The sequence below is a fragment of the Akanthomyces muscarius genome, chromosome 1, assembly GCF_028009165.1.
Source record: "Akanthomyces muscarius strain Ve6 chromosome 1, whole genome shotgun sequence".
Classification (NCBI taxonomy): Eukaryota; Fungi; Ascomycota; class Sordariomycetes; order Hypocreales; family Cordycipitaceae; genus Akanthomyces; species Akanthomyces muscarius.
Genome location: NC_079241.1, coordinates 2,559,758 through 2,572,814, shown reverse-complemented (window position 1 = coordinate 2,572,814; position 13,057 = coordinate 2,559,758). Strand labels below are relative to the sequence as shown.

General features: G+C 54.8%; 4 protein-coding genes across 4 annotated transcripts; 2 read left to right on the top strand and 2 right to left on the bottom strand.

The window, feature by feature from the left end:
- Positions 1-45: 45 nt before the first annotated feature.
- Positions 46-1,452, top strand: LMH87_005838 (uncharacterized protein; the record flags this gene model as incomplete). Its single annotated transcript, XM_056203629.1, has 3 exons — positions 46-232; positions 318-595; positions 661-1,452. 3 exons carry the CDS (start codon positions 46-48, stop codon positions 1,450-1,452), a joined length of 1,257 nt encoding a protein of 418 aa, XP_056059068.1.
- Positions 1,453-1,883: 431 nt separating this feature from the next.
- Positions 1,884-4,437, bottom strand: LMH87_005837 (uncharacterized protein; the record flags this gene model as incomplete). Its single annotated transcript, XM_056203628.1, has 4 exons — positions 1,884-3,457; positions 3,566-3,623; positions 3,811-3,967; positions 4,397-4,437. 4 exons carry the CDS (start codon positions 4,435-4,437, stop codon positions 1,884-1,886), a joined length of 1,830 nt encoding a protein of 609 aa, XP_056059067.1.
- Positions 4,438-5,902: 1,465 nt separating this feature from the next.
- On the top strand, positions 5,903-7,868 carry LMH87_005836 (uncharacterized protein; the record flags this gene model as incomplete). Its single annotated transcript, XM_056203627.1, has 3 exons — positions 5,903-5,918; positions 6,015-6,042; positions 6,311-7,868. 3 exons carry the CDS (start codon positions 5,903-5,905, stop codon positions 7,866-7,868), a joined length of 1,602 nt encoding a protein of 533 aa, XP_056059066.1.
- Positions 7,869-9,659: 1,791 nt separating this feature from the next.
- LMH87_005835 (uncharacterized protein) lies at positions 9,660-10,839 on the bottom strand (the record flags this gene model as incomplete). Its single annotated transcript, XM_056203626.1, has 2 exons — positions 9,660-10,643; positions 10,768-10,839. The coding sequence occupies 2 exons, from the start codon at positions 10,837-10,839 to the stop codon at positions 9,660-9,662; spliced, it is 1,056 nt and encodes a 351-aa protein (XP_056059065.1).
- Positions 10,840-13,057: the final 2,218 nt, after the last annotated feature.

The following is a 13,057-nucleotide window of genomic DNA, read 5'->3' as shown; positions in this document are numbered from 1 at the left end:
CAAGTCTAGATTCTATATCATTATCGTCAAAAACGATCAGACAGAATGTCCACACCCTACGAGATGCCAAGAGGAGGCGACTTTGGGCCAGTTCCCGCGTCGGAGGAGCATACCCAAGGGCTCTGGAGTCTGGTGCACTCGCACTTCAGGTTGCAACAGGCTGGATATGTGCTCTGGTCGCTCGGCCAGGCCGATCTGGACAAGAAGAAGCGCTGCGGGCGTTGTACCAAGGGTAGGTCCTCATTAAATGCTGTTCATTTTTCGATGTCAAGCAATCCCGAGCTGGCACATGATTTCTAACTACCGGGAACAAGCAGTCATACGCAAAGGCCACGAGAAGCAAAAGTCTAGGGCTCAGAGCGTTAAGCTCGCTCCGACCATAGCTCAGCGGATCGCGGCTGAGTACGCGCAGACGAATCGAGGTGAAGGACAAGCCAGTATGCCGGCGCACGCTAGATCCGTGTCGCTCCAGGAAAACGGCGCCGACCTGTCTGGCATGATGCGCGACGTGGAGATGAAGAATAAGGACAAGGATGGCAAGGACAAGGGCCCGCCTATGAACTGCAGATATCATCCCGGCCGTGTCCAGTATAGAGCAAGTCCACCTCTCTTCAGATCCCTTCGTTACAACCACTGGTTCTAACCTGAGTGCGCTACTAGCAATGGACCTGCTGCGGCAACAACATATTCGGCCCGCCCTGCATGGCTGAGCAGTTCCACCAAACACGCGTGTACCGCCACGGCGAGCTCGAAAGCAACTGGCAGTACTTTGCCACCCCGCATCCGGCCGCAGGGCAGACGACACACGTCGCCGTCGTCATCGACTGCGAGATGGGCACTGCCGCGTCCGGCGAGTCGGAGCTCATCCGGGTGTCGGCGGTCGATTTCTTCACGCGCCGCGTCCTCGTCGACAGTCTCGTGTGGCCCGATGTCAAGATGGCGCACTTCAACACGCGCTACTCGGGCGTGTCACGGCCGAGCATGGAGGCGGCGCACCGCGCGCGGCTCACCCTCGCCGGCCGCGCCGGTGCTCGCGAGGCCCTGTGGCGGTTCGTCGGCCCCCAGACCATTCTCGTCGGGCACTCGGCCAACTCGGACCTCAACTCGCTGCGGTGGATCCATCCCATCGTTATTGACACTCTGCTGCTCGAGATGCGCATTCAGCCACGGCCGCCCGAGGAGCAGTGGCCAGAGCAGCAACAGAGCAGGGCTGCCGGCGACGATGGCGACGATGGTGAAGACCGACAACCTCCGGTGGTGGTGGTAGAAGTGCCCAAAAGGAACAAGCCCAATTATCCCGGTCTGTCGCTGAAAGCGTTGGCGGCGGAACGGCTGCAGCGTCAGATTCAGACCAAGAGTCAGGGTCACGACAGTTTGGAAGATGCGCTCGCGACGCGGGATCTGCTGTTGTGGCACATGGTCAACAAACCCGAGCCTCCTGTCTTCTATTGAGAAGAAAGGCAGCAGTTCGTGTTTTGAGGGACTTGCTTCCCATCCTTTCTGAGTGTGGGGCAGAGGGAAGCGCTTTGCATTGGTGGTTATCGAGGCTGAGCTTTACGAATTTTACGAGATATAATGGTTATTCCATTCATGCAAAGTATGAAACAGATTGTGGCCAATAGCGATTGTATTCTAGTTTTTCAAGCTAGCGCTGAAGCCAAATTTGGCTCTATGAATAACCAGAAGAATATGTGCTGTTATTTCGCTGTCCAAAAGACATGCCCAATGGTGGTTGCAGAGAATGAACTGCCAAAAGCGCAAAGAAAAAGAAAGAAACGGATACGTATAGCTCCATGTACATGCTCCCGTATACCGTATTGCAAAAGGAAGAGGATCCCAAATCTTGCCATCACCGTCAAGTGATGGCCCTCCACTGTCAAATCTTATGCTTGGGCTGCGCCAGTGTCTGCTCGCATCTGGTAGGCCATGACGCTCCAGAGAAGCCGCATCGCCTCGATTCTGTCTTTCGCTTCGAACAGATCATACCACGGCGTGCGCCAGGCTTGCACTTTGCCCCAGTCCCGGTGCGTCGGGTCTGTCTCCGGAGCACCGTCTAGCACTTCGAGCAGACGCAGGGGCACGCGCATGCGGAGGAAGGAAACGTGGTGAAACAAGCTGCTGATGAGAAATATGTCATCGTAGTCTGTGCCTGCTTGCTTGCCTATAGACATGTACTTGACTTTGCGGTCCCAAGTCGCTGCGGGGGGGCGAACCATACGGTAATTGTCATACATTGCCAGGTTCTTTCGCAGCTTCTTAACTGGCGGTCCAGGCGTGGGTACATCATCTCCCGCGTCTACTCCCGCGTCTACTCCCGCGTCTAGGGGTAGATCCTTGTCCCCTGCGATGTCGTCGTTTTGGACCTCACGACCAATGGGACCGCCGCGCCCGCCACCCCAGCGAGGTCTAGTCGTCCACCAAGCGCCGTAGCCAAATCGTTCCTCTTCCTTGCCTTCGCGAGCACGATGTTGGGCAGTGAGGAGGGCTGCGATGACTTCCCTTGCCAAGTCCATAGACTGCGCAGACTCGAGATCTGGAAACATGAAATTGGTATCTGCACGACAGCTGATGGCAGCGACGGGCCCATAAGTGAAGCCGTTGCGAGATGCTTCTCGTGATTGTGGGTTCTGGAAAATGAACTGGCAACGGGACGGGCAGTACGACTTGCGCTGCGACGCAAGGCTGTCGCGGGGTGAACGGAGGTGCAAGCGAGGTTCTGTTCTCGAGGGGTTGACGCTACAGCCGAAATCGTAGGCGACCAGTTTGACAAAGGTTGCTACAAGCATATGGCGCAGAGCGGCAGGCATCTGGTGGCCGGCTTGTGTGCGCCCAAGTTCCGCAGCGGCCTCGGGGGGGGGATTTGAGGGCCGCTCAGAAGGCTCCGCGGCAGCATCGTCGGCGAATATTTCCGGGGAGGGCGGGAGACTAGCGACTTTGGTCGGGTCATCCCAATATGTCGTCAGCTGTTCTAGACGACGAAAGAACTCATATGCACTTCCAAGGCGTGGTGGCAGCTTGCCCATTGGCAAGTGTACACGCCTTATGGTGCGAAAGGCGTCCTCATTTGAGTATGACAGCTCGATTTTTCTCTCAAGGTAGACATGACAGCCAGGTGAGAGTTTGCCGTGGCACAAGGGTCGACAAGTGCTTTGGTTTGCATCTTGGGACTGCTCTAGCGTCATTTGATCCCATTTGGCAAAGTCGGGGATGATTGACGGGTCAGGAATGAGCTGCTGCACATCTACGTCGGCTTTGAGGTCGAGCCCAATGGCTGCGAGCGCAGTGGACGCAAGCCTTGCCGGTCGCCTGCCCGTTGTCGAGAGCAGGGTCGAGAGAGACTCTGAGAGTTCAACAGGAGCATCGTCCTGTGCAAAAGGCTGGTACCGTGGGAACGCGATAGGAGTCGGGGGGGGGATATCAGCCGGGTCTACTCTCTCATGAAGCCGCTGTGCAGCAGCTGTGGCCGATGGTTGTGTTAGTTCAAGTCATCTTGAAGCAGGAACAACAAAAGGGAAGCAGAAGATGAAAGGTCCAAGACATGACAAGTAAGGGAGTTGAAGCTCACCAAGTGCTGGAATACCGGTAAACATGATTGGGTCCGGGGTACTAGGAATACGAGATAGCTATGCTGCAAGTAAGCCACAGGCCGTGGAGCACGCCGAAGCCGTGATTGGCGGTGCCGTCAGGAGACAGGCCGGGATCCGAGCAAGCGCTCGTGTTCTCAGGCGGCGGTGGGGGTGGGCATCAAAGTTTGAGTTGCACCACGGGACAACGCTCTCGCACCATTGAGCAGCTAAGGGGACGGCATACAGATGTTGGAGAGCCGTTGCGCTGGGATGGAACTCCCTTGTGGGTATAGTTTGATGTAGTGCCAACGACCAGGAGAGGGGGCCCATCAATGAAGCGCGAGTCGATGGGCCTGATGTCGGACGGGCACACCAATACTGTGCAGAACCAGGGCCGAAGACTATGGACAAGGCAGTTGGGGGCCTCAATTGAGCTGATGGCGGGTTGAGGATGATGCGGTGACGCCGAGCGGGAGGCGCTGGCGCGAAATCTGTGGCCGGAGGAGGATAGGCAGGCGAAGCTGTCTCGAGACGTCGGGGGCAGCAGCCAGCGTGTCGTGTGCAGAAGCGGACAGTGCAAAGCCGCCTCCTTGGTGGCACAGATACAGTGGGCACGTCTCTGTGCAGGCAATGTCCGTACTCGCGTATCAGGAGTTACGCAATACACCTACTTTAGCCGATAATAAGAATAGGTAAATAAGATAAAAAGCTCCTCCTAGGCACACGACCGATCCCCGCCGCCAAAGGACATTCATTGGGCGGCGAACATTGACTGGCAGTGGCTACAGGGAGGCGGGGTCCGTCGCAGGGACGGTTTCAGGGGCTCGTACTGGCGTAGAAGGAAGTGGGGGTGCCGTCTGCCGTCTGCCATCTGCCATCTGACGCCAGCATTTAGGTAGGTACCTAGTTATTGGGCAGGCGGTTGGCAGTTGCGACCAGAGGTCTGCCCAGGCAACCTCTGAGAGTCTGTCCTAGTGATGAATAGAGAGGGGGGCAAACGTGGTTAATCTAGCCTTCTCTTCTGATTCTCTTAACGAGTTTGATTCCAACATTTCACACAGCTGTCTAACCGGTCACAGGTTGCCCGTCTTATGCCTTGCCGTAACTGTAGCAGCACGTTGTTTCAAGACGTGTAGCCGTTACATATGAAACACCCCGCCGCGCCGTGTACCAGTAGTGCGCAAAAAGCACTTTTGATCGACGTCGTAAGACCACGCTCCCGAGCCCTGCCATGTGAATCTTGCATTTGAATTCCTCTACTTTTCGTACTGTTTCTTTGTTCTTGGCAGCCTTCTTGGCGGACGCTCTTCAGGACCAAAGACAAATGTGCAGATTGTCCCTTGTCGTCCTTCCTCAACAAGGCGTAGATGCGACGCGACCCAGGTCGCATTCAATACCAAAAATTCAAAGAGAAGCACGATGGCTTTCTTCCGCTTTGTGTAGAGTGCTTTCATCGCATTTCGATTACATGCCGAAGCGTCATTCTTGTACATCTGCTTCTTTGACATATTTGACCGCAATGTACAGTTGAGCCGTGCTCCCTTGCCACTCTTGTTTCATGAACGACAACAAGTACGAATTCTGCCATCTTTAACAGTAACAAAAAAACATCCCATCCCCAATATAGAACAGCCTTCTGATGCAACCCAGTTGGCAGCCCGCCACCGGACGCTCGGTCCCCAGCAAGGGAGACGACGCCGACATGGGGGCTCGACGGTGCTCCAGGTGCGGCGTGCTTCAGAAGTGTTGCAGAACAACGGGGGTTCGGCCTCCCCAAAAGCTGTCGTCTCGCCTCGTCCAGCCACCAGCAGCTCTTGGGATGGTTCTCTTGGGCGTTTCTTTCGCTCAACATCTTTACTCTTCCTGCCATATGGCTGTCCCCCTTTTTTAAACTTTTCTACCATATTTGTTCCAAGAGGTGTAGCTCTGGCAGCTTGTCAAACACTCGCTTGTACCTGGAATCACAGACGCATTTGATGCTGCCGCATAGTGTGTCAGCGCCGCCAAACTAGGATTCAGGTTCTGCCAAGTAACCCCACGACTCTTTCTCACTTTTCCTCTCTAGCAGTACTTTTTTTTTTTACTCGTTTCCTTTGCTTTTTGTTTCTTCAAACCTCCGGGATTCTCTTCTATTGGCTTTCTCTGCTGCTACTCGCACCAAGCACATCATCAGCCTCCCTGGCTGTCTCGCATGACTTTGACCACAGGCCCAGATCGGGCCTGAGCCGATACAACAGACCATAAACTCGACATCGAATATCTAGAGCGCGGAGAGCAAACAATTACAAAATGGCAGGCGACGTACGGGAGAGGCAGAACAATACACAATCATCACGATGTGGCGGGTCACCTGTAAGCGGCGCCGCCCTCACATCACTGTCCCACGAATCAAACGGCACCGCGTCGCACAGAGTTGGAATCAAAGAACAAGCCGCTGACGCCTCAAAGGTGACGAGCCCATCTCCCTTGCAAGCGGGTTCGGCCAGCGCTTCACCGATCGCAGAAACTCCAGTCACATCGCATTCGGCCGGCATGTCTCATCAGCCCAGTGTATCACCATCGCCAAACGATAGCCCTTCGCCATCGATGTCACATTCTGCATCTCACTCTTCTGTATCTACCCCGACCTCTCCTGCTCTTGAATCGTCTCCGGAATCAGCTTCCGAGCCTTCTCCGTCCTTTGTCAAGGACAGCAGTACCTCGGTTGCATCGTCACCTACCAAAGCGGAATCCTCAACTACCAGTACCATCGAGGCATCGAGCTCATCCGAATCTGCGGCCATCTCCGCGACAAGCCAGGCTTCCAGCACGCGCGGATCGTCTATAGAGCTTCCCGGTCTCGCTGCTGCTTCGCCTCCGTCCTCCTCAAAACCCATCGATGTTGAAGCTGCACCACCAACCGCTCCATCATCGTCTGTATCCAGCACATCATCCCCAGCAAACGAAGCAGCCGACGCACCGGCGTCAACCACCACAGCTAATCAGGATGGAAACACGAGTGCGCCACCCGCCGCCACATCATCTACCACACAGCTCGCGTCATCTTCTCCAGAGCCTCCTGGGCAAAGCACGACACTTCCGTCCGCGATTGTCAACCCCGGCGCATCAGACTCTACCGTCCTCTCGTCCTCTCCAAGTACCCTCATGACCGACATAAGCTCCACCTCTACCAGCATCGCCATGGCGACTTCCATGAGCTTCAGCGTCACGGATCCAAGTGATACCGCGGGCAGCGGCACCAACAGCGTCGGCAGTCCTAGCGGCGGCGCCACGCCGACGCCGACTTCCCGCCGCGCGGGCGACATAGAGCTGCAGACCAATGACGGTCCCTCCGGCCCACCTACAGGCATGATCATTGGCGGTGCCGTCGGCGGCGCCGCCGCGCTCGCGATGATTGCTTTGCTCTTCTGGCTCTGGAGGCGACGGTCTAATAAGAAGAGGCAGCTTGGACAGCCGCGAACGCCGCTCTCCGAGAGGCCCGGCGGTGGTAGCCAGCTCTCCGGTGGTGCGGCAGCCACCGCGGGGCCGTTTGCCGCTGGACGGCCGGCCTCGACGAGAGCCAAGAACCCGCTGCAGGGGTGGTGGGCGGCTCACGGCGTCGGCAACAACGCGCCGCTCATCACCCCCGAGTACGGCGAGAAGCAAGCTGCGACAGTGCAGCCCGTCCCCGCGCGGGCACGGCGCGCGAGTTTGGGGCAGAGAGCGCTGCAGAACCCTTTCTCAGACGCCCACAGCACCGAGGTGCGAATCGCTGCGGCCATTACGCCGCAGCAGCAACAGCAACAGCAGCAGCGTCTGCGCGGTATACTCAAGCAGCCCATGCCGACCTTGCACAGCAGCCATCCCTCGGACGCATCCTCCGTCGTCGCCGCCGCCGCAGGCGCGGCGCGACGCTCCCGAGCCCATTCCGCCAGCGGTCAGCGCGCATCGCAGCGCATGCTCGCCTCGCGGCGCACATCGTCTCTCACCAACGATCCGTTCGAGGAACGGCGCACCAAGTTCCGCTCCGACCCGTTTGACCTGGAGCTCGACACGCGCATGCTGTCGTCTTCCTCCTTCTCCTCCTCCGCCATCCCCCAAAAGGATCCCCGCGCCAGCTCGGTGTACAGCGCCAACACAGGCACCAGTTCGCGGTACACGAGCGGCCTGAGCAGCACCTGGGGCGCGGAGCCTGCCGTCGCGGTGGCACCGCTGGTGGTGGGTGGTGGAGGGAGGTCTGGTGTGAGTGACAGTCCGACGCTACCGCAGGAGCCGAGTCGAGGAGGTGGCTTCGGCGGTGGCATTGTAGGGCAAGCGATGTAAAAAGCTGCCCCTATACTTGAAGTGGACATGTTTTGCCATAATTTTCCTTCGTTGCGTTGCATTCCCTGCCTTGTTTCACTGCCAAAAAGGAAGAAAGCGAAAGCGATCAGTTCTCATCCATTCGTTTCTTTCTCTGTTCTCGTCATGGATGGAAACCATCATGTTTGGACAACGTATAATGCCGACCATTCTCTCTTTCTACACCATCTTTTTATACCATCATGACGGCCCGGCGTGGCAATTGGCATATTACGACCCACCAATTATTCAATCTCTTATAATACCCCATCGTCACCATTCCAATCTTTTTCTGCATACATATGTATTTCCAAATGAAATTCAACTTCTTTGATGTCGCTACTTCTCCGTGTACGTTTTACTGAGTGGATGATTGACAGCATTGACCGTGGTTGTAAAAAAGTGGTTTGCGTCGTTGCGCCTCAGTGGAGTATGGATGACCGTGGAACAGGGATATGCGCACATGGCCGGCAAGCAATTGCGCAAGAAAAATCTACAAGGGTAATTTTAGAAACATGTATCCCAAACAGGCTTCTCCCGTCAATCCACCAAGCTTTCCGGTTGTCGTGACAATCAGCAAGTCTCATGTGCGCAGAATAACGGGACACGGCCATGCGTTGTGTCAAGCTGTTACATTTCACCGCCGGGACGTTGCTCTCATAAGAGAGGCCCATCCAAAGCCAGGCTGCTCAGGACAAGGTCTCTCTGCAGACATCTCAGAACATTGCTTCTTGATACTGCAGCTTCTTCTTCTTTAAGTGCTTGCACGGTTCTTTTGGGCCAATGACATCACTGGTCTATCACCATGCCTCGGGATCCACCGGCTCAACTAGTCAGACACGTCGCAACGCGGTGGACGCGAAAATACGCGTCTTTACGCGCCATGGTCTACTGTCAGACGTGTTGTGCGACACGCGCCCACGGAAAAAGTCAATATTTTTTGTAGCAAGATAAGAACTCACATAGAAGTACATAGAGATGACAGAAATCAAGACTCCGGTCATAGGTCGAATTGCGATATTTAATCCATTCCTGGCAGCCTTTCTTACTCCTTTCCGCGCTTCTACCAGGGTTTAAAGTGCTTGCGGACGTTGGGCCTGTTTACGGCGTGGCTTTGCGGGCTTTGCGGGGCGAGCGCTTTAACTTAGGTACCAACAGTAGCGTCTTACTTCGACCCGAGCCAGCGAGGCTTCCTCAGAAACAGCTAATGAATCATGGAACAGGATAAAAATTGTCACATTGGGGTATATTTGCGGGATAGTAAACGCATTAGACTAAATTAGCATTGCAATTGAATTTTGACTACGTGTCCAGTGTCCAAACACACACAACCAAACGATGAGAGAAAAAGAATAGGTCTTCTGACCCGCGCCCAAGCCATCCCTGCCAGGCTTATAAAAAAGCAAACTCCAGAATGCTTCAGAGCAGGCACAAATCAAGACCCCTAAGCTGTAGAATAAATTCAAAGATGATACATTTCGCATCCTGCATGCGCCTGTCCCCATTCCTGGGGAAAAAATCATGAGACTCCCAATCAAGCTCCTCCCGAAAGAACATGCAAAGTTACCAACCCAGCTGGTGCATCGTCGCCGCAGTTGTCTCTGCAAAACTCCTCTGACAGTATGGCGAATCGACGAATCAAAATTGTTCCGACACTTGAAAAGACAATAATAAAATCGATAAAAGACATGGAGTGCGTACGAAAAGTTTGTACAGTCGTGGTATCATGTACAAATAAGAGATATAGTAACGAGCGTGGCATGCGCAACCCGCTTACGCGATGGGGTCGTCAAAGGTAAGCCGCCTTCTAGCAATGCTCATCGGTGTGCGGGATGTGCTCGTGGGACCAGGGGTCCTCCATTGCTTCTGTGCCGGGCTTGGTGTGATGTTGACAAAATCGGCAAAGTCAAAACCTTGACCAGGTGTGTTGGGGAAGAGATTTCCGCCGCCAGGTGTCATCATCATGGACGACGGCAGATCGAGCTTGTTGCTCTTGGGGGGCGGGGTAGTCAGGCGCTCCATGCGTCCTCTGTTGGCCTTGACGGCAGGAGAAGGAGAAGCAGCGAGGTAGAGGAGCAAATCGGCGCCCTCTTCACCCGTCTTGCCGTTGGCCGCAGGGCTGCCATGTCCTTTGCGCTTATTAGATAGAGACCGGGTCTGCATAGGAGGAGTGCGCGGTGGCGACGATCTCAAATTGTTAATGTTAAACGAATGGGCCGGTAGAAGATCTTCATCGTCGTCGGAAGCAGCAGCGAAATTGGGTGACGCCAACTCGTTGGTCATGCGACGCTGGCGGAAAAAAGACACATCAGGACCGGCGGATGTGGTAAAGTGCTGCTGCCTGCGGGGTTTGATAGGGGACGACTGCGCCAACTGGTGAGCATCCTTCCAAGAGCTGTAGCCCTGAAATGACTTGTGAAGCGTAGGCGAAGCACGGAAGCGCTTGCTAGGGCTAGACGAGACATTGTCGAATGATCCGATGTATGTGCGCTTTCGATGGCCTGAGCTTCCGTTGCTGGAACCAATGGCATCTGAAAAGATTGGTGCCTTGAGGGGGGAGCTCATGAGTGTTTTGGTCGGGTATGGGAGGTCGGAAGCGCTGGACGAGGAATCGGAGAGGACATCACCCTCGTAGAGCTTCTTGCGGCGAATTTCTTCCTCCATCTTAGGCTCGATGGAGTCGAGGGTCAAGTCCTCCCAGCCATGCTTGGTCTTGAACTGAGCGAGGGCGAGACGGTTTTGCAAACGACGAGCAATCTATGCAATGGAGAGATTTGACATGTTAGCGATGTGTTTTGTATTTTCGGCCGTTGTTCTAACGTGGTGCGGCCAAGTTGCGCCGTGGTTTGTAGAAAAACGCAGCGTGCATCCCTTCACTCACTTTGCTCACTTCGGCCCTCTTCAAAACGCAGTCGACCACGTCCTCGGGCTGCTTTTTCCACGGCGACGACATGATAAAAGATGCGAAACTCGTAGCCAGTGCTAATAGACTATCGAGATGAATCCTGCGCAAGTTGGTGAGGTTGGGGCGCCGGATTGGATATGCTCGGTCTGGGGGGAGTGAAGGGAAGGGAAGTGCAAAAGTGGTTCAGTCAGCCCAGGGCGGGAGAGGAAGGAGGAGAAGTCGTTACCTGTGGCTGTGGGCTGGTTGGCGGGCTACCTTACCTACAGGTGGGTTCCGGGCGCACCTGGTAGCGCCTCTCTACCTAAACTTAGCAGTGTGTGAAACGAATCCAGCCAACCAGCCTGGCGCCTGCTACAGCAGCTATCAGTGGCTGCCCTAGGCACTTCCAGGTATTGTACCTTGCTAGCACCTCTGTTGCTCTGCTCTTTGACACCGTGAGGGGGGTAGGGGTGTTACATGGCCCGGCCCAGCCAGACGGGACAAAGAAATATTCTTTCAATCAAAGCACCAGACTACAGATCCACCCCGATCATCTCTGGCCGCCGGGGAACACGATGTTGTGCGAGTTACGGGGTTTTACTTCTTTCTTTCTTATTATCTACTACTCATGCTACTTCAAGGGCTCTTGCAAGGTACAGTCCATTCGACATGATGGTGTGCCTGTGGTACCTTAGGTGCCAATAAGGCCTCGGCGCCGCCAGTTCCAATCGTTTCTCGCAATTGTGCCCGCCTTTTCTTTTTTTTTCAAGGCAGGGGAATCATCTTTGCTCGCCCTGGCCAGGTACATGCAGGGCACCAGCGTAATAAGTCAGCACGGCAACCACAGTAGCATTTCTTACGTCCGTCGCTTCAACTACCCGTCTGCCCATTTCTCGCTTCACCTGGAGACCAGTAAATACCTACCCGGGCAGGGTAGGGGGGTTTGCTCTCTCCCGTTCGACCTTTGGCTTTTAGCCCTTCTTCTTGCCACAGTTAGCAGCCAGTCTCCCGCTGCAATGACTAGCATTCCTGGGACAGAGCCTATCTCGGCTTCCCCCACTCAGAATTCTGATGCGGCACCAGCTGCCGCAGGGTGTGGTGCATTTCCCAGTTGCCGGTCAAGTCTCGTCTGGCTCCATTGGCTGAATTTATTGTGCCTGTAACTGCTGCATTCTACCAGTATTTCATCGGCTTGGTTCAGATGCCATCTCGTAGGCGGGGCCGAGTGGCTGCTGTGGCGGGAGCTGAGCGGCTGTCCGCTCTCCACTGGTAGGCTAGCCAACCTCCAGCCTCGGTGCAGGCACCGTACGGATAGCTGTCGGCACATCCAAGTACAGAGTACAGATACACTGATGACAATATAATTAGCCATGTCGGTAATTCTCGGCTTCTTGAGCCCTTTTTGTCTACTTTTGCTTCTCCTTTTCGTCAGGCTCACTCTCCCTTCTTGACGCTGGCTGTCGTCCTCGACGCTAGCTTCTCCCTGTCGGAACGGCAGACACATTCGCCAATGGTGAGACAAAGCGCACAGGAATGTACTTTATATCTGGCTTGGCGGGGGAAGTCTACTTGAAATTCATATCCACGACTGTATCGGCACTTTGTATGTCCATTGTGTTCACATACGAGCGTGCAATCGACGAAATGCTCTATTTTACCTCCAGTATGCGAGCCAATTCATCAAATGCTACTAGTTGGCCTGTGGAGTGTTCATATTGATGTGCACAGGGCGGCAAATAAAACATGTCTATAAATCGGAGACCACAGTAGCGCCATGTTACACAACACATGCACCTTTGTCATCCGGCGCCAGGAGGGAGGGTCAAATACCGCGGTCTGCTAGATGGCAAAGTCCAATCAATGTTATAGGGTAGGTCATTGTTCGCAGCCAACTGGCACGGGTCGAGTGGGTGAGCGTCAGTGCATGAAAAACATGGCTGGTTGAAGGCACACTAAACGGAGTGTGCCGCCCATTGTGTAACAATACTTGGCTGTTTCTCGGTTGTTTGTTATATGTGTATGCTCAAATCACGGCGTTGACAGGTTGCGAGATCGCAGATATCTAAGTTGGATGCTTGGTTCGTGAGAGCAACATGTGGATATTCGCTCAAGGTAGTGCTGCGGCGGAGCAAAAGGACCGGAAGCGGGATGGGCTGTCTGCACTCCGTAGGTAGCAAGACAAGACAAGGGCGACCTCTGCAGCAAGCCATCTGGCGGCTGCGATTCAAGAGGGAATTACGGTCGTGTGTGTGAGAGCACGTTGATGGATAATTGATACAATGGCAGG